A 19,765-nucleotide genomic window follows, 5' to 3' on the forward strand; every position below is an offset into this window, starting at 1 on the left:
CCTGCTGTATAAAAAAATAAAATAAAATTCAAATCCAGTTAATTTTAGGTTACATAACCACAATATGTAATTTAGGTTGTTTTACTACCATATAAAAGAAAGAAAAAAGGATATAGATAGTGAAAATTCCAATTCACATCACACACAAGATTTTTGCACTTTGCTCAGAAAAGAAATAAATAGAGTAATAAAATAAAACTGGAACTCTTTGTATGGGGGAAGAAAGCCTTGCCACGCCTCTGAGAGGAAGAGGGAAGTTTCAGTAGAAGCACTTTCAGTCTATGAGAGAATGCCAAGAACATTGACTGCCTTGAGGTCTCCAGCACCATTCTCCACTGCTAAGAGCATGATCTGGCTGTTCCAGTCTCTCACGCTTGTCTCCTGCCTTGGCCCAGGTAAATACTGAAGCGGACCCATGTAGTCATGAGTCACTCCTGGTTTTGTGCAGCTTGCTCAATCTAAATCACCTATTTATAGGTGTCTGTCTGTCTCTCTGCCAAGGGATCCGGTGGGGCTCACAGTGGTGCCTGATAAACTGCCGTTGTCTCTCAACCTAAAAGCTTATGGCCTGAGATGGTTCAGAGTTAAGAGTTCCAACTGTGTTTTCATTTAAGTGAATTATCTGCTGGGGCATGGTAAATGTGCTTTTATGAGACAAGACTCTTTGGGTTTTATGACCAGCATATTGTGGTATAAAGAGACCGAAAGTTAAGAAAAGAGGTCTTCTTACTTACTGTGGTGTCACAGGTTGGTTACACGTTCCTCCTGAGCCTCACAATCTTCATTGGAAATATTGAAATTCTATGGTTGGGCTTAGCCGAAATTTCTGAACCCAACTAAAACACCAGAAATAGTCCTCTCAGTTTTTGCTTACTGTGATAAAAAGCGTTCTCCAGCTTTCCTTTCCTTTGATGCAAATCAGGGGCTATCTAGTCCAGCAGCACCCAATTTGGCAGACAGAAAGGAATTATCTGATCCTGCCTGCTTCTCATTCCCTGCTGTCCATTTCATGGAAAGCATGAAGGTTCATGTCAGGTTTGGAGAACCACAAGTGGTCAGCTGGGGCCAAAGTATAGGATGGGGCAGAAGACAAAACAGGAAAGCTAGCCCAGAACTAGCCCAGGGTAGCAGATAAAAATAGTTAATATTCATTGAGGGCTCATACTGTTCCAGGAACTGGGTCAAATATTGTACATACATCATATACATAAGCCTTATGACAGTTCTATGAGTCTATACTATTATTATCCCCTTTTTAAATAACTTGCCCAAATTTCATTAGACACTAGGTGGCAAGCTCTTGCAATATTTTTGAGGAACAGTGACAGTTGAATAAACACGGTAGCAGCACAAGAGGAAGAAGGACAGAAGCAAAAATCATCATAGATGTAGAATTAACTAGATTAACTGGCAATGGGAATTAGGGGGGAAGAGAATTCACTGTCATCCAATAAATATTCATTGAGCACCTACTGGATGCCTGGCACTGTTCTAGTTCCTGGGGATACACCATGAACAAAGGAGGCAAAAATTCCTGCTCTCGTGGAGTTAACTTTTTAGCGGGGGAGACAAACTATAAACAAGATAAATAAGTGAAATAGTATATTTGATAGTGATAAATGATAAGAATGAAATAAATCAAGCAGGGAAAGGAGATATGAAATATTGGGGGGGGTGAAATTTCAGAGTAGCCAAAGAAGGTTACAAAGCTGCGGGGATGAGGGAGCAGCCATGAAGAGAAGGTGATTTCTATTTTGGAGCTACTAATTTTAAGATGTTAGTGTGATATCCATGAGAAGATTTCCTGAAAGCAGCTGGAAATTTAGGACTGGAGGTAGAGCTGAGGCTGGAAGCTTAGAAGTCACAGCATAGAAGTAATAAATGAAGTTAAGGAGAAAAGTGTAAGGACAGAAACTTGGGAAATAAGTATAAGATGTAGAAAGAGGGAGAATTTACTTACACATTCAAGAGCCACTCCCCAGCATGGGAGCAGAGACCCGTGTCTTTGCCTCCTTGCAAAATTGAACCCATCCCTAGAATTAAATGTTCTGAACGTCCTCAGGTTAAAATTCCCCTGCTTCTCCTCATTCCCATCAATACTTCTCATAGGGCCCTATGAAATATACACTATCCTCACTTTAAGGAAGAGGAAAGAAGGCATACAACACTTAAGTAACTTGCTTAATGTCACACTGTTATGGGGGAAGTGGGGATGGTGCAGAAAAGAAACATACTTGAATGTGTTTTGCAGGTGTTCTGAAGCCCAGGAGGAAAGCAGTGATTTCCAGGGTTAGAACCTGGCTCCAGAGTCTGTATTCATAACCACTTTACTCTGCTAGTTAGTTTATACACAGTTATATATTCACATAAATGTATATATAATTATAAACTGTGATACTAGGAAGAAAATAAGCAGGGTACTGATGCTGAAAACTTGGCTTCTGTACACTGGTGCTGAATTGAATCTCAGAGACAGAGTTTTAGGTGAAATAGAAAAGTGTAGCTTTATTGCTTTGCCAGACAAGGGAGACAAAGCAGGCTCCTGTCCTCAAAAACTGTGTGTCCCAACCTGAGTTTTTTGGTGTTTTTTTTTTTGTGGTATGCGGGCCTCTCACTGCTGTGGCCTCTCCCGCCATGGAGCACAGGCTCCGGATGCGCAGGCCCAGCAGTCATGGCCCATGGGCCCAGCCGCTCCGTGGCATGTGGGACCCTCCCGGACTGGGGCACGAACCCGTGTCTCCTGCATCGGCAGGCGGACTCCCAACCACTGCACCACCAGGGAAGCCCTGGTGAGGAGTTTTATGCAACGGTTCAAGGTTGGGGTTGCTGATAAGATTAGGGTGTGTGCAGGACCTGCACTCCTTCAGTTTGTTCTCAGGTAATCTGATGAGTTTCTATGGTTCCTTTAATCTGGCCTCAGGTGGTCTTCTTGAAGAGCTTCTCTGGTTCCTTTAATCTGGAATGAAGAATGCTGATATATTCCATTTTGGGGGTTTTAGTTCTGTAGAAGAGCTCAAAGATATTGCTGTTTAACCCTTGAGGCGGAACCAGGACCCTGCCCCAAGGTTGCACTATTGTTTCTTGGCTGCTCCTCTCTCGTCTCTGCATCCCCTCTCTTCCTTGATTAGCAACTATTCTAATCCGCCCTTAGGAACTCAGGGAAGGTCATGGAGGCTGGAGTCTATTCCCTACAAACAAGAAATGGGGGACATAAAGCCTTCCATGCCCAGGAGTCCCCACAGTGTCCTTCTTGGTTTCAGTACCATTGCAGAGAAAAACAAGAGGATCTGCTTTGGATGAGGTGATGTGGAATGGATTTTCTGGAAAGGTAGCATCTCCTCTGATATTTAAGGAGTGTGAGAAGTCAAACAGGGGAGGAGTCTAATGAAGAAGCATTCAAAGCAGTGGGAATTACATGTGCGAAGGCCCTGGTTCAGGGAAGAGTTTGGAGTGATTAAGGAAGGGAAAGAAAACTACTGTGACAAGAGTATGGCACAAATAAAATCACTCTTGAAAACAAGCATGAAGGAAGATGACTCATGCCAGCCTACATTCTTTCAAGGGGCTGGACACCATAACTTGCTCCTTTTAAGAAATGTATCTGAAAAGATAAACCATGTTAAGAAATAATCCCAATTGGTATAACTGAAATCAGACATTATCATGCCCTGGAGAAAATGAATCTCATTTGCTTCTCCGTTTTATTCTTTATAGGTGGGAACTTACTTATCAAATGTCAATATGCATACAAATTATTAGGGAATCTTATTATAATGCTGATTCTGGAATGGAGACTAAGATTCTGCATTTATAACAAGCTCCCAGGCAACCCCAATGCTGCTTCATGAACCACACTCATGAGACTTTAGTCACAGTGGGGTTGGAGGGATGGAGAAATAAGAACAAATTCTTCAAGTGTGTTTGCAGGAAGCAGATACAGGTATTCTGATGCTGAAGAGAGAACAGTGGTAGGAAATATATGTACAGCCAATACACATGGGCCAACCAAATGATTCTGACGTTTTGAGTCAAAAACTTACAGGCTCTTCTGCTAAGAGATTGTAATCCGATGACTCCCCTTCCCCTGAGCAGCATTATCTACTTCTTACTAACCATCCACACCTTCAAATGTTTATTGTTGCTCACCACAGGCAGAGAGTTGTTTATATTTTGTCACTATCCTCAAGGACAACTGTGTCTTTCCACCTCTCAGAATCTGTGGTCTGTGCCCACTGGACTACCAGCCTTCCACACCTCCCAGTTTTCAGTCTCCCACTACAGATCTAGCCTCAGTTGTGTCTCCATGTGCACACAAAATTTTTGTCTTTCTTTTTTTTCATTAAGGTGAAATTCACAAAACAAAATAATAATATTAAAATGTACAATTCAGTGACATTTAGTAAATTCACAATGTTGGGCAACCACCACTTCTATTGCTCCAAAACATTTAGTCACTCCAAAAGGAAACCTTGTACTCATTAAGCAATCACTTCTCATTTCTCCTTCCCCCTATCCCTCTTCAAACACTAATCTGCTTTCTGGCTCAATGGGTTTATCTATTCTGAATATTTCCTATAAATGAAGTCATGCAACATGTGACTTTTTATGTCTGACTTCTTTCACTTAGTACAATGTTTTCAATGTTTATTCATATTGTATCATGTATCAGTACTTTGTTCCTCTTTATTGCTGAATAATATTCCATTGTATGTGTGTACCATATTTATTTATCCACTCATCTACTGATGGACATTTGTGTTGTTTCCACCTTTTGGCTTTTGCAAATAGTTCTATTATGAAGACTTTTGTACAAGTATTGTTTTCAATTCTTCTGGGTATATAACCAGGAATGAAATTGCTGGATCATATGGTAATGTTGTACTTAATTTTTTGAGGGATCACTAAATAGTTTTTTCCACAGTGTCTGTACCAGTTTACAAGCCCACCAGCAATGTATAAGGGTTCTAATTTCTCCACATCCTTACCAAAACTTATTTTCCAATTATTTACTATTATTATTGTTGTTATTATTATTAATCACCATCTTAATACATGTAAAGTGTATTGTGGTTTTGATTTGCATTTCCCTAACAACAAATGATATTGAGCCTCTTTTCATGTGCTTATTGGCCGTTTGTATATTTTCTTTGGAGAAATGTCTATTCAAGTCCTTTGTCCCTTTTTGATTGGATTATTTGTCTTTCTTTTTTTTTGAGCTATAAGAGCTCTTTAACTACGTTGAATACTAGACCCTTATCAGATATATGATTTATAAATATTTTCTCCTATTCTGTAAGTTTTATTTTCATTACCTGATAATGTCCTTTGATGCACAAAAGTTTTTAATTTTGATGAAGTCTAATTTATCTATTTTTTTCTTCTCCTGCTCACACTTTTGTTGTGATATCTAAGAATTCATTGCCAAATCCAAGATCATGTAAATTTACACCTATGTTTTCTTCTAAGAGTTTCATAATTTTTTGCTTTCATATTTAGGTCATTGAAGCATTTTAAGTTGATTCTTGCATAGGTGTGAGGGAGGTGTTCAACTTCATTCTTTTGTTTATAGGCATCCGGTTGTCCCAGCACTATTTGTTGAAGCAACCATTCTTTCCCAATTGAAAGATCTTGGTATTCTTGTCAAAAATTAACTTTCCATAAATGTATGGGTTTATTTATGGACTCTTAATTCAATTCCATATAGACATCTATATGTCTATCTTGATACCAGCAATGCACTGGCATGTGATTAATGTAGCTGTGAAAATTTCTAAATTGGGAAGTGCGAGTTCTTCAATTTGTTTTTATTTTTCAATATAGTTTTGGTTATTTGGGGTCCCTTACAATTCCATATGAATTTGAAGAATGGCTTTTCTATTTATGAAAAAGAAAGTCACAAAAGTCATTGGAATTTTGATAGAGATTGAACTGAATCTGTAACTTGCTTTGGGTAGTATTGCCAAATACTTAATCTTAAATCCTACAATCCAAAAAAAAAAAAAAATCCTACAATCCATGAACATAGGATGTCTTTCCATTTATTTAGGTATTCTTTAATTTCTTTCAAAACATTTCATAGTTTTCAGCATATAAGTCTCTAATCTCCTTGGCTAAATTATTCATAGATATTTAATTATTTTAGATGTTATTATATATGGAATTGTTCTCCTAATTTCCTTTTCAGATTGTTCATTGCTAGTGTTTAAAAATACAATGTGTAAAAAATTAATTAATTAATTAAAATAATAAAAATACAATGTGTATTTGTAAAATACAAATTTAAACTATACAATTGTAAATTTACAATTGTAAAAATATGTGTTGTAATTGTAAAGTTTTGTAAATTGATCTTCTATGCTACAATTTTGCTTAATTCATTTATTAGCTCTGATAGATTTTTTGTGGATTTTTTTTTATATATACTTTTTGTTTTATATTGGAGTGTAGCTGATTAACAGTGTTGTGATAGGTTCAGGTGCACAGCAAAGGGACTCAGTCAGCCATACATATACATGTAACCATTCTCACCCAAACTCCCCTCCCATCCAGACTGCCACATAACATTGTGCAGAGTTCCCTGTGTAATACAGTAGGTCCTTGTTGGTTATCCATTTTTAATATAGCAGTGTGAACATGTCGATCCCAAACTCCCTGACTATCCCTTCCCCCGATCCTTCCCCCCAGTAACCATAAGTTCATTTTCTAAGTCTGTGAGTGTTTCTGTTTTGTAAATAAGTCCATTTGTATCATTTCTGTTTAGATTCTGCATATAAGGGATATAATACAATATTTTTCTTCCTCTGTCTGACTTACTTCACTCTGTATGACATTCTCTAGGTCCATCTATTTTGCTGCAAATGGCATTATTTCATTCTTTTTAATGGCTGAGTAATATTCCATCGTATATATATAGCACATCTTCTTTATCCATTGCTCTGTTGATGGACATTTAGGTTGCTTCCATGTCTTAGCTATTGTAAACAGTGCCTCAATGAACATTGGGGTACATGTATCCTTTCAGAGCATGTTTTTCTCTGGATATATCCCCAGGAGTGGGATTGCAGAGTCATATGGTAGCTGTATTTTTAGTTTTTTAAGGAACTTCCATACTGTTCTTCACAGTGGCTGTACCAGTTTACATTCCCACCAACAGTGTAAGAGGGTTCCCTTCTCTACACACCCTCTCCAGCATTTATTGTTTGTGGATTTTTTGATGATAGCCATTTTGACTGGTGTGAGGTGATGTCTTGTAGTTTTGATTTGCATTTCTCTAATAATTAGCGATGTTGAGCATCTTTTCATGTGCCTGTTGGCCATCTGTATGTCTTCTTTGGAGAAATGTCTATTTAGGTCTTCTGTCTATTTTTTTAAATTGGGTTGTTTGTTTTGATGATATTAAGCCTCGTGAGCTGTTTGTAAATTTTGGAGACTAATCCCTTGTTGGTCACATCATTTGTAAATATTTTCTCCCAATCTGTGGGTTGTCTTTTCATTTTGTTTATGGTTCCCTTTTCTGTGCAAAATCTTTTAAGTTTAATTAGGTCTCATTCATTTATTTTTGTTTTTATTTCCATTATTCTGAGAGATGGATCAAAAAAGATATTGCTGTGATTTATGTCAGAAAGTGTTCTGCCTATGTTTTCCTCTAGGAGTTTTATAGGTTAGGTCTTTAATCCATTTTGAGTTTATTTTTGTGTATGGTGTTAAAGAATTATCTGATTTCATTTTTTCACATGTAGCTGTCCAGTTTCCCCAACACCGTTTGTTGAAAAAACCGTCTTTCCACCATTGTGTAGTTTTGCCTCCTTTGTCATAGATTAATTGACCATAGATGTGTGGGTTTATTTCTGGGCTTTCCATCCTGTTCCATTGATCTATATTTCTATTTTTGTGCCAGCAGCATACTCTTTTGATGACTGTAGCTTTGTAGTATAGTCTGAAGTCAGGGAGCCTGATTCTTCCAGCTCTAGTTTTCTTTCTCAAGATTGTTTTGGATATTTGGGGTCTTTTGTGTTTCCATACAAATTAAGATTTTCTTTGTTCCAGTTCTGTGAAACTTGCCATTGGTAATTTGATAGGAATTGCATTGAATCTGTAGATTGCCTTGGGTAGTATTGTCATTTTAACAGTACTGATTCTTCCAATCCAAGAACATGGTATATCTTTCCATCTGTTTGTGTCATCTTTGATTTCTTTCATCAGTATCTTACAGTTTTCAAAGTACAGGTCTTTTCTCTCCTTAGGTAGGTATATTCCTAGGTATTTTATTCTTTTTCATGTGGTGGTAAATGGGATTGTTTCTTAAATTTCTCTTTCTGAATTTCATTGTTAGTATATAGAAATGCAGCAGGTTTCTGTGCATTAATTTTACATTGTGCAACTTTACGGAATTCATTGATTTTCTCTAGTAGTTTTCTGGTAACATATTTACAATTCTCTATGTATAGTATCATGTCATCTGCAAACAGAAACAGTTTTACTTCTTCTTTGCCAATTTGGATTAGTTTTATTTCTTTTTCTTCTCTGATTGCCATGGCTAGGACTTCCAAAACTATGCTGAATGAAAGTGATGAGAGTGGACATCCTTGTCTTTTTCCTGATCCTAGAGGAAATGCTTTCAGCTTTTCACCAGTGAGTATGATGTTAGCTATAGTTTTGTCATATATGGCCTTTATTATGTTGCAGTATGTTCCCTCTTTGCTTACTTTCTGGGAAGTTTTTATCATAAATGGGTGCTGAATTTTCAAAATATTTTTCTGCATCTATTGAGATGACCACATGGTTTTTTTCTTCAATTTGTTGATGTAGTGTATCACACTGGTTGATTTGTGGATATTGAAAAATCCTTGTACTCCTGGGATAAATCCCACTTGATCATGGTGTATGATCCTTTTAATGTACTGTTGGATTCAGATTGCTAGTATTTTATTGAGGATTTTTGAGTCTATGTTCATCAGTGATATTGGCCTGTAATTTTCCTTTTTTGTGGTATCTTTGTCTTGTGTCAGGGTGATGGTGGCCTCATAGAATGAGTTTGCGAATTTTCCTTCCTCTGCAATTTTTCGCAACAGTTTCAGAAGGATAGGTGTGAGCTCTTCCCTCAATGTTTGATTGAATTCGCCTGTGAAGCCATCAGGTCCTGGACTTTTGCTCTTTGGGAGTTTTTAAATCACAGTTTCCATTTCAGTACTTGTGATTGGTCTGTTCATATTTTCTATTTCTTCCTGGTTCATTCTTGGGTGACTGTTCCTTTCTAAGAATTTGTCCATTTCTTCCAGGTTGTCCATTTTATTGGCATACAGTTGCTTGTAGTAGTCTCTTATGATCCTTTGTATTTCTGTGGTGTCATTTGTAACTCCTCCTTTTTCATTTCAAATATTATTGTTTTGAATCCTCTCCCTTTTCTTCTTGATGAGCCTGGCTAAATGTTTATCAATTTTGTTTATCTTTTCAAGGAATCAGCTTTTAGTTTCATTGATCTTTGCTACTGTTTTCCTTGTCTCTGTTTGTTTATTTCTGCTCTGATCTTTATGATTTCTTTCCTCCTACTAACTTTGGGTTTTTTTTTGGTTGTTGTTGTTGTTCTTCTTCTTTCTCTAATAGCTTTAGGTGTAAGGTTAGGTTGCTCATTTGAGATTTTTATTGTTTCCTGAGGTAAGATTGTATTGCTATAAACTCACCTTTTAGAACTGCTTTTGAGGCATCCCATAGGTTTTGAATCATTGTGCTTTCATTTTCATTTGTCTCTAAGTATTTTTTAATTTCCTCTTTAATTTCTTTAATGATCCATTTGTTCTTTTTTTTTTTTTTTTTTTTTTGCGATACACGGGCCTCTCACTGTTGTGGTCTCTCCTGTTGCAGAGCACAGGCTCCAGACTTGCAGGCTCAGCGGCCATGGCTCATGGACCTAGCTGCTCCACGGCATGTGGGATCTTCCCGGACCAGAGCACGAACCTGTGTCCCCTGCAATGGCAGGCAGACTCTCAACCACTGCGCCACCAAGGAAGCCCCCATTTGTTCTTTAGTAGCATATTTTTTAACCTCCACATGTTTGTGTTTTTTATAGTTTTTTTCCTGTGGTTTATTTTTAATCTCATAACGTTGTGATCAGAAAAGATGCTTGATATGATTTCAATATTCTTAAATTTACTGAGGCTTGCCTTGTGGCCCAGCATGTGGTCAATCCTGGAGAAGGTTCCATGTACACTTGAGAAGAATATGTATTCTGCTGCTTTTGGATGGAATGCTCTATAAATATAAATTAAATCCATTTGGTCTAATGTGTCATTTAAGGCCTGTATTTCCTTATTGATTTTCTGTCTGGATGATCTGTCCATTGATGAAAGTGGGGTGTTAAAGTCCCCCATTATTATCGTGTTACTGTTGATTTCTCCCTTTATAGCTGTTATTTGCCTTATATATTGAGGTGCTCCTATGTTGGGTGCATATATATTTACAATTGTTATATCTTCTTCTTGGACTGATCCCTTGATCATTGTGTAGTGTCCTTCTTTATCTCTTATAACAGGTTTTATTTTAAAGTCTATTTTGTCTGATATGAGTATTGCTACTCCAGCTTTATTTTGGTTTCCATTTGCATTGAATACCTTCTTCCATCCCCTCACTTTCAGTCTGTATGTGTCCCTAGGTCTGAGGTGGGTCCCTTGTAGACAGCATATATACAACTTGTTTTTGTATCCATTCAGCCAGTCTATGTCTTTTGGTTGGCATATTTAATCCATTTACATTTAAGATAATTATCAATATGTGCATTCGTGGGCTTCCCTGGTGGTGCAGTGGTTGAGAGTCCTCCTGCCAATGCAGGGGACACAGGTTCATGCCCTGGTCCAGGAAGATCCCACATGCCGCAGAGCGGCTGGGCCCGTGAGCCATGGCCACTGAGCCTGCACGTCTGGAGACTGTGCTCTGCAGCGGGAGAGGACATGACAGTGAGAGGCTTGTGTACCACAAAGAAAAAAAACATATATATATATATATATATATATATATATATATATATGTGCATTCATATTGCCATTTTCTTAGTTGTTTTGGGTTTGTTTTTGTTGGTCTTTTTTCTTCCCTTCCTCTTTTGCTCTTTTCTCTTGTGATTTGATGACTGTCTTTAGTGTTGTGTTTGGGTTGCTTTTTCTTTTGTGTGTGGGTATCTGTTGCAGTTTTTGGGTTTACTGTTCCCATGAGGTTTTGATATATCAGTCTATATATGTGCAAGTTTATTTTGTGGTTATTGTTTTTGTTTGTTTGTTTGTTTTAAGTTGCTAGTCTCTTTCCTGCGTAGAGGAGTTTCTTTAACATTTGTTGCAAGGCTGGTCTGGTGGTGCTGAATTCTCTTAGCTTTTGCTTGTCTGTAAAGGTTTTGACTTCTTGTCCAAATCTGAATGAGAGTCTTGCTGGGTAGAGTATTCTTGGTTGTAGGTTCTTCCCTTCCATCATTTTAAATATATCATGCCAGAGAGACCTTCAAGATGGTGGAGGAGTAAGACGTGGAGATCACCTTCCTCCCCACAAATACATCAGAAATACATCTATATGTGGAACAACTCCTACAGAACACCTACTGACACTGGCGGAAGACCTTAGACTTCCCAAAAGGCAAGAAACTCCCCACGTACCTGGGTAGGGCAAAAGAAAAAACAGAGATAAAAGAATAGGGAAGGGACCTGCACCTCTGGGAGGGAGCTGTGAAGGAGGAAAAGTTTCCACACACTAGGAAGCTCCTTCACTGGTGGAGATGGGGGATGGGCGGGGGGGGAAGCTTCAGAGCCATGGAGGAAAGCACAGCAACAGGGGTACAGAGGGCAAAGTGGAGAGATTCCCACACAGAGAATCGGTGCCAACCAGCACTCACCAGCCTGAGAGGCTTGTCTGCTTACCAGCCGGGGTGGGTGGAGGCTGGGAGCTGAGGCTTGGGCTTTGGAGGTCAGGTCCCAGGGAGAGGACTGGGGTTGGCTGCATGAACACAACCTGAAGGGAGCTAGTGCTCCACAGCTAGCAGGGAAGGAGTCCGGGAAAAAGTCTGGACCTGACTAAGATGTAAGAGACCTTTGTTTAGGGGTGCATGAGGACAGGGGATTCACAGCACCCCCTAAATTAGCTCCAGAGACAGGTGCGAGCTATCAACACAGACACCAGAGACAGGCATGAGATGCTAAGGCTGCTGCTGCAGCCACCAAGAAGCCTGTGTGCAAGCAGGTCACTATCCACACCTCCCCTCCCTGGAGTCTGTGCAGCCCGCCAGGCCAGGGTCCCGTGATCCAGGGACAACTTCCCCAGAAGAACACACGGTACTCCTCAGGCTGTTGCAACATCACGCTGGCCTCTGCCGCCGTAGGCTCACCTGGCATTCCGTACCCTCCCTCCCCCTGCCCTGGGTGAGCCAGAGCCCCCTAATCAGCTGCTACTGTAACCCCGTCCTGTCTGAGCAAAGAACAGACATCCTCAGGTGACCTACACACAGAGGCGGGGCCAAATCCAAAGCTGAACCCCAGGAGCTGTGCGAACAAAGAAGAGAAAGGGAAATTTCTCCCAGCAGCCTCAGGAGCAGTGGATTATATCTCCACAGTCAACTTGATGTACCCTGCATCTGTGGAATACCTGAATAGACAACAAATCATCCCAAAATTGAGGCGGTGGATTTGGGGAGCAACTGTAGACTTGGGGTTTGCTTTCTGCATCTAATTTGATCCTGGCTTTGTGTTTATCTTAGTTTAGTATTTAGAGTTTATTATCATTGGAAGATTTGTTTATTGATTTGGTTGCTCTCTTCCTCCTTTTGTAGATAGATAGATAGATAGATTTTTTCCTTTTTCTCTTTTTGTGAATGTGTATGTGTATGCTTCTTTGTGTGACTTCGTCTGTATAGTTTTGCTTTTACCATTTGTCCTAGGGTTCTGTCTGTCCGTTATTTTGTTGTTTTTTTTTTAGTATAGCTTTTTAACACTTGTTATCATCGGTGGATTTGTTTTTTGTTTTTGTTGCTCTCTTCTTTCTTTCTTTTTTTATTACTTTTTTATTTTTAATAATTATTTTTAATTTTAATAACTTTTCTTTTCTTTTCTTTTTTTTTTTGCCCTTTTCTTCTGAGCCATGTGGCTGGCAGGGTCTTGGTGCTCCATCCATATGTCAAGCCTGTGCCTCTGAGGTGGGAGAACTGAGTTCAGGACATTGGTCCACCAGAGACCTCCCAGCTCCATGTAATATCAAACGGCAAAAGCTCTCCCAGAGATCTCCATCTCAACACTAAGACCCAGCTCCACTCAATGATGAGCAAGATACAGTGCTGGACACCCTATGCCAAACAACTACCAAGACAGGAACACAATCCCATCCATTAGCAGAGAGGCTGCCTAAAATCATAATAAGGTCACAGGCACCCCAAAACACAGCACCAGACATGGTCGTGCCCACCAGAAAGACTAGATCCAGCCTCATCCACCAGAACACAAGCACTAGTCCCCTCCACCAGGAAGCCTACACAACCCACTGAACCAACTTTAGCCACTGGGCCACTGGGGGCAGACACCAAAAACAACGGGAACTACGGACTTGCAGCCTGTGAAAAGGAGACCCCAAACACAGTAAGTGAAGCAAAATGAGAAGACAAAGAAACACACAGCAGATGAAGGAGCAAGGTAAAAACCACCAGACCAAACAAGTGAAGAGGAAATAGGCAGTCTACCTGAAAAAGAATTCAGAATAATGATAGTTCTTCTGCCTCAGTTATTCTGCTATTGATTCCTTCTAGTATAGTTTACACTTCAGTTGTTATATTGTTCATCTCTGTTCTTTAGTTCTTCTTGGTCTTTGTTAAACATTTCTTGCATCTTCTCAATCTTTGCCTCCATTCTTTTTCCAGGATCCTTGATCATCTTCATTATCATTATTCTGAATTCTTTTTCTGGGAGGTTGCCTAGCTCCACTTCATTTTGTTGTTTTTCTGGGGTTTTATCTTGTTCCTTCATCTGGGACATAGTCCTCTGCCTTTTCATTTTGTCTATCTTTCTGTGACTATGGTTTTTGTTCTGTAGGCTGTAGGTTTGCTTCTTGCTTCTGCTGTCTGCCTTCTGATGGATGAGACTATCCAAGAGGCTTATGCAAGCTTCCTGATAGGAGGGACTGGAGGTGGGTAGAACTGGGTCTTGCTCTGGTGGGTTGAGCCTGTGCTCAGTAAAACTTTAATCCACTTGTCTGCTGATGGGTGGGGCTGTGTTCCCTCCCTGTTGTTTGGCCTGAGGTGACCCAGCACTGGAGCCTACAGGCCATATGGTGGGGCTAGTGGCAGCCTCTGGGAGGGCTCACGCCAGTGGGTACTTCCCAGAACTGCTGCTGCCAGTGACCTTGTCCCTGTAGTGAGCCACAGCTGCCCACTGTCTCTGCAGGAGACCCTCCAACACTAGCAGGTAGGTTTGGTTCAGTCTCCTATGGGGTCACTGCTCCTTTAGCCAGGTCCTCATGCACACAAGACTTTGTGCGTGACCTCCAAGAGTGGAGTCTCTGTTTCCCCCAGTCCTTTGGAAGTCCTGAAATCAAATCCCACTGACCTTCAAAGTCAGATTGCCTGGGGATTCCTAGTCCCATTGCCAGACCCGCAGGCTCGGAAGCCTGACATTGGGCTCAGAACCTTCTCTCCAGTGGGAGAACTTTTGTGGTATAATTGTTCTCCAATTTGTGGATGATCGCCCACCTAGCAGGTATGGGATTTGATTTTATCGTGATTGTGCCCCTCCCACTGTCTCAGTGCAGCTTCTCCTTTGTCTTTGGATGTAGGGTATCTTTTTTGGTGGGTTCCAGCATCTTCCTGTCAATGCTGTTCAGCAGTTAGTTGTGATTTCGGTGCTCTTGCAAGAGGAGGTGAGCCCATGTCCTTCTACTCTACCATTTTGCACCAATCTATTTTTGTGGACTCTTTAGGATTTTCTATCTATAAGATCACATCACCTGTGAATAGGAATAGTTTCACTTTTTCCTTTCCAATTAAGATACCTTTTATTCTTTTTCTTGTCTAATTGCTGTAACTAGAACTTCCAGTACAATGTTAAATAGAAGTGATGAAAGTAGGCATTGTTATCTTGTTCCTGGCCTTACGTGGAAGGCTTTCAGTCTTTCATTCTTTTTTTAAAAATCTATTTATTATTTATTTATTTTTGGCTGCATTGGGTCTTTGTTGCTGTGGGTGGGCTTTCTCTAGTTGCAGTGAGCTGGGGTTACTCTTCATTGCAGTAGGCAGGCTTCTCATTGCAGTGGCTTCTCTTGTTGTGGAGCATGGGCTCTAGGCATGCAGGCTTCAGTAGTTGTGACACACGGGCTCAGTAGTTGTGGCTCACGGGCTCTAGAGCACAGGCTCAGTAGTTGTGGTGTACAGGCTTTGTTGTTCCACAGCATGTGGGATCTTCTGTGTCCCCTGCATTGGCAGGTGGATTCTTAACCACTGCACCACCAGGGAAGTCCCTTCCATTCTTGAATAGAATGTTAGATGTGGGTTTCTCAAATGCCCTTTATCAAGGTGAGGAATTTCCCTTCTACTTTTAGATTCTTATGTGTGAAACAGTGTTGGATTTTGTTAAATGTTTTTTTCTGTATTAATTGAGATGATCATGTGTCTTTTTCCCTTAATTATATTAATGTAGCATATTGCATTGATTGATTTTCATATGTTGAATCACTCTTACATTCCTGAAATAAATTCCAATTAGTCTTGGTGTATAATCCTTTTACTATGCAGCTGGATCCAGTTTGTTAATATTTTGTTGAGGGTTTTTCCATCAATGCTTATAAGGGATAATGGTCCATAGTTTGTGTGTGCGTGCGTGTGTGTGTGTGTGTGTGTGTGTGTGTGTGTGTGTGTGTGTGTGTGTGTGTATGATATCTTTGGCTTTGGTAAAGGTAATGCCGGCCTCATAGGATGAATTAGAAAGTGTTTTCTCCTCTCCTTTTTTGGGGAAGTGTTTGAGAAATATTGACATTAATTATTCTTTAAATATTTGGTAGAATTCACCAGTGAAGCCATCTGGTCCTGGACTTTTCTTTGCCAGAAGGTTTTTGATTACTGATTCAATATCTTTACTTGTTAAAGATCCTCTTAGATTTTCTATTTCTTCTTAAGTCAGTCATGGTAATCTGTTTGTTTATAGAAATTTGTCTATTTCATCTAGGCTATCTAATTTGTTACCATACAGTTATTCATATTATTCTCTTATAATCGTTTTTATTTCTATAAGGTCTGCAGTAATGTCCACTCTTCCATTTCTAATTTTAGTAATTTGAGCCTTCTCTATTGTTCTCTCAATTAATCTAGCTAAAATTATGTCAATCTTCCTGATCTTTTCAAAGAACAAATTTTCCCTCTGAGCACTGTGTTCGCTGCACCCTGTAAGTTTTGGTATGTTGTATTTTCATTTTCACTTGTCTTACTCAAGATCCTGCCTTATATATCTCTTCCCTTCTCTATTAAATCTCTTGAGAAATCAGCCCCTACCCTCCTTCTGAACTTGTTTCATGCTGAGCTGAAACAACCCACTATATCTCCTTTTCCTATAGATAGGCCTAAGCCAGTCCTAGGCCTAAGCCATTCCCCTAGGTTAGATATCCCAAAGTTTCTCTGACTTTTCTCTTTTTCAGAATCAGTTCAGCCTTACCTGCTTTCTTTATTCCTTTGCATTTCTCAAAAATACTCCATGTTTCTTAATATATTCAAAAAAAATCATTCAGATAATCATTCAAGACACTTTACATTCTGATCTCAACCTATTTAGTATTCCAAGATCCCTGGGCCAGATTCTGGGGGCATAAAGAGCTGACTGATACATTACTCATGTTTCCAGAGTGAGTGAAACATGTAAACAAACATACTCCAAATTTCTGCTGACTGAACATCCACACCAGGGGATGGACCTCAGCACCACCCCCATGCTCCAAGTGGCTCCCAGTGACTTATAAGGAATGCTTCCCATAGGCCCCCAAAGCAGCCTTCTGTTAAGGTCATGAGGCATCCTCCCAATTCTTAGTCTCTTCTGATTCTAGTCCTCCAAATCTGCAGCCAGCTGAACCACTTACAGAAGACCTCAATGCTCTGCAGAGAACGTGGATATCCATTCCAAGGATGCTGACCCAGGACATTCCCAAAGCATCAGTGCTGATCCCAGGCAGAGTAGAGAAAAAGGCCTTCTTGTGCCTTCTGGGCCACACCACGTCATCTGGGTCCCAAAGCAGCTCTCCTAGAGTCCAAAGTCTTTCAGAGGAGCCTTTGAACTTTTTCAGTAACTTCTTACCTTCACCTTCCTTAAGCACAGTGGCTCTTATCTTCTTCTTTTTCTTAGACTTGCAGGGAATTACTTCTACCAACCCCTTCTCCTCCTTCTATAACTTCTCCTCTTCTCCAACCACAAACTCCTGTCTCCTCCCCTGTACCAATGCAAACCCCACAAATATAAACAAAGGCAAACAGATATTTGAACTTATCCTTGAAGGATAAATAGGAGCTCACCAGATGGGAAAATGTGAGCAAGGTATTTCAGGCAAAGGGAACAATGGAGCAAAGAAAGAGCCGGGCATTCTTGAAATAATCAAGCAATGGAGAACTTCTTGTTTTTATTCAAAACCCAACTACAATGTTACCTTCTCTGCAAAGTGTTCCCTGACAACCCCCAACCCTTTCTACCCCATCATTTTCACTATTTGTGCTCCTATAGAGCAGTTATCTCTATCAATTCAACATTTATTGAGCTCAAAATTGTGCTAAATGCTAGGAATACAGAGATGATAAGCATAATCCCTACCTCAAGATTATGAAAAATAGAGGAAAAGAACATTTTAACTATATCTAAGAGAAAGAAACACTCGATATTGAGTGTGCAGGGTGCAATTAGTGGTGTGAGAGCAATGCAGAAGCAAACCCTATCCTAGGTCAACGCCTAACTCACCACACCATAGCTACATGTTTACCTGTCAGACTCCTCTACCAAACGGTGAGCCCAGAGAACAGACAATGTCTTATTCATTTCTATATTCAGTCTTCAGTCCAGAAACTGGTACATAAAATGAATCTAATAAGTATGGTCTGAATGCCATGATTTCTAAGGCTTTTACTCACTGAATTGGCATAAAGCTGAGCAAATAGTACAATGAATGGCCTGTTAAATAAATGAATGATTTCAATCTATAACAACAAAGGAAACTTAAAGGTCTGTGCTAGAGAAGGAAGAACAGTTCTTGGAGAGTCTTTGGGCCACAGGGTATGCCGAGACCCGTTACAAAGTGAAACTGGTCCTAAACATCCTGGGCAGAGAACCTGCAAAACAAGGGATGGAGCTGTGCTCATTCACTCAGCAGTATTCATTGGGTGCCTACTCTGTGCCAAGCACTGTTCAAGAATGTCCAGCACCGTGAACAAGACAGAAAAAATCCTTGCTTTCATGGAGCTTACATTCTTATAGAAGGGGGAAAGAACAAAAAAACAAATATGCAAATTACAGAGTATGGTAGAAAGTAAGTATTACAGAGAAAAACAAATTCAAAGGCAATGAGTACACAGGAGTGAGGGCTTGTGGTGAGGAAAGCGTGGTCACAGATGGCCTCCTTGAGAGGGGATGTTTGCATTAAAGACCTTATGGAGATGAAAGAGTGAGCCATGTGGACACCTGGGGGAAGAGCATTCTAGGCAGAGGGAATTACAAGTGTACAACACTGGCCTGTTCAAGGAATAACCAGGCCAGCATAGTGTGAGCAAAGGGAATAAGGGGGAGAGTTATAGGAAATTAGGCTAAAAAGAGAAAAATGACCAGATCATTCTGGCCCTCATAGGACATTGGAATTGCTTTGTTTTGTTTTTTCTTGTTGTTTTAACCTCTTTTACTGAAATATAGTATACAAAGAGAAAATTACAAATCCTAAGTGTCAGCTCAAGGAATAATCATAAAATGAATAAATCTGTGTATCCAGACACAGGTTAAGGAATGGCACATTACCAGCAGCCCAGAAAACCCCCTCTATGCTCCCTCCTATTTGCTATCCCTCCCTCCTCCTCAAAGGTAACCCTATCCTGACTTCTAAAATAATAGATTTGTTTTGCCTGTTTTTTAACTTTAAATAAATGTAAGCATGCTACTGTATTCTATTTGTATTTGTATTTTCTTTTTTCACTCAAGATTTTGCTTGTGATATTCACCCATGTGATTCTGAGAGGGAAGAATGGTCAAATGACAAACAACAGCATGTTAAAGTGCTGATGGGAAAGATGTAGTAAAGAGGGGGAATTAATGGCAGTGTTCATGTGATGGGAATGCATGTGACAATTTGAGAAAAAGAGAGGAAGTGTGAGGTCACCCAGGAGCTGAGTGCAAAGATCCTGAGACATTTCCTCACCTACTCAGATCCTCTCCTGAGAATTAAGAGATCTTGAGAAGGTTGAGGTTGTGGTAATGGTTACCTATTCATTGATTCACTCAAACATTTCCATATCCTACTTTGTGTTAGGCACAGTGCTGAGATATAAAGATAATTAAGACATGGTCAGCTGGACAAACAAGTAAACAGAGGGCTAAAAAATGGTATGATAAATGCTAGGAATTTGGCAAAGGATGGTAAAGAAACATCTTCTTTAAGAATGACTGTGACTATTTCACCTTTTTTCTTGAACATTAATGGCTCTGAGAGAGGCTCATGAGAGTATAGTCATTGTATGTTACTTTGAGGTTAACTGTATTATTTTTATGCTTATCAGTTTTTATCTCCTCAACTACTAGACAAT

At 39.8% G+C, this 19,765-nt stretch overlaps 1 protein-coding gene across 1 annotated transcript in view; it reads left to right on the forward strand.

Annotated features, from left to right (window-relative positions):
• Nucleotides 1-289: 289 nt before the first annotated feature.
• Nucleotides 290-19,765, forward strand: part of SLAMF6 (SLAM family member 6) — a gene marked incomplete at its 5' end in the record, with an annotated part of 29,101 nt that continues 9,625 nt past the window's right edge. Inside the window, one exon of the mRNA XM_082865774.1 lies at nt 290-395. Within this exon, the coding sequence (XP_082721900.1) occupies nt 290-395 (106 nt within the window). The remainder of the gene's footprint in view (nt 396-19,765) is intronic.

This window comes from Leucopleurus acutus, assembly GCF_964270905.1.
Source record: "Leucopleurus acutus genome assembly, chromosome: 2".
Taxonomy (NCBI): domain Eukaryota; kingdom Metazoa; phylum Chordata; class Mammalia; order Artiodactyla; family Delphinidae; genus Leucopleurus; species Leucopleurus acutus.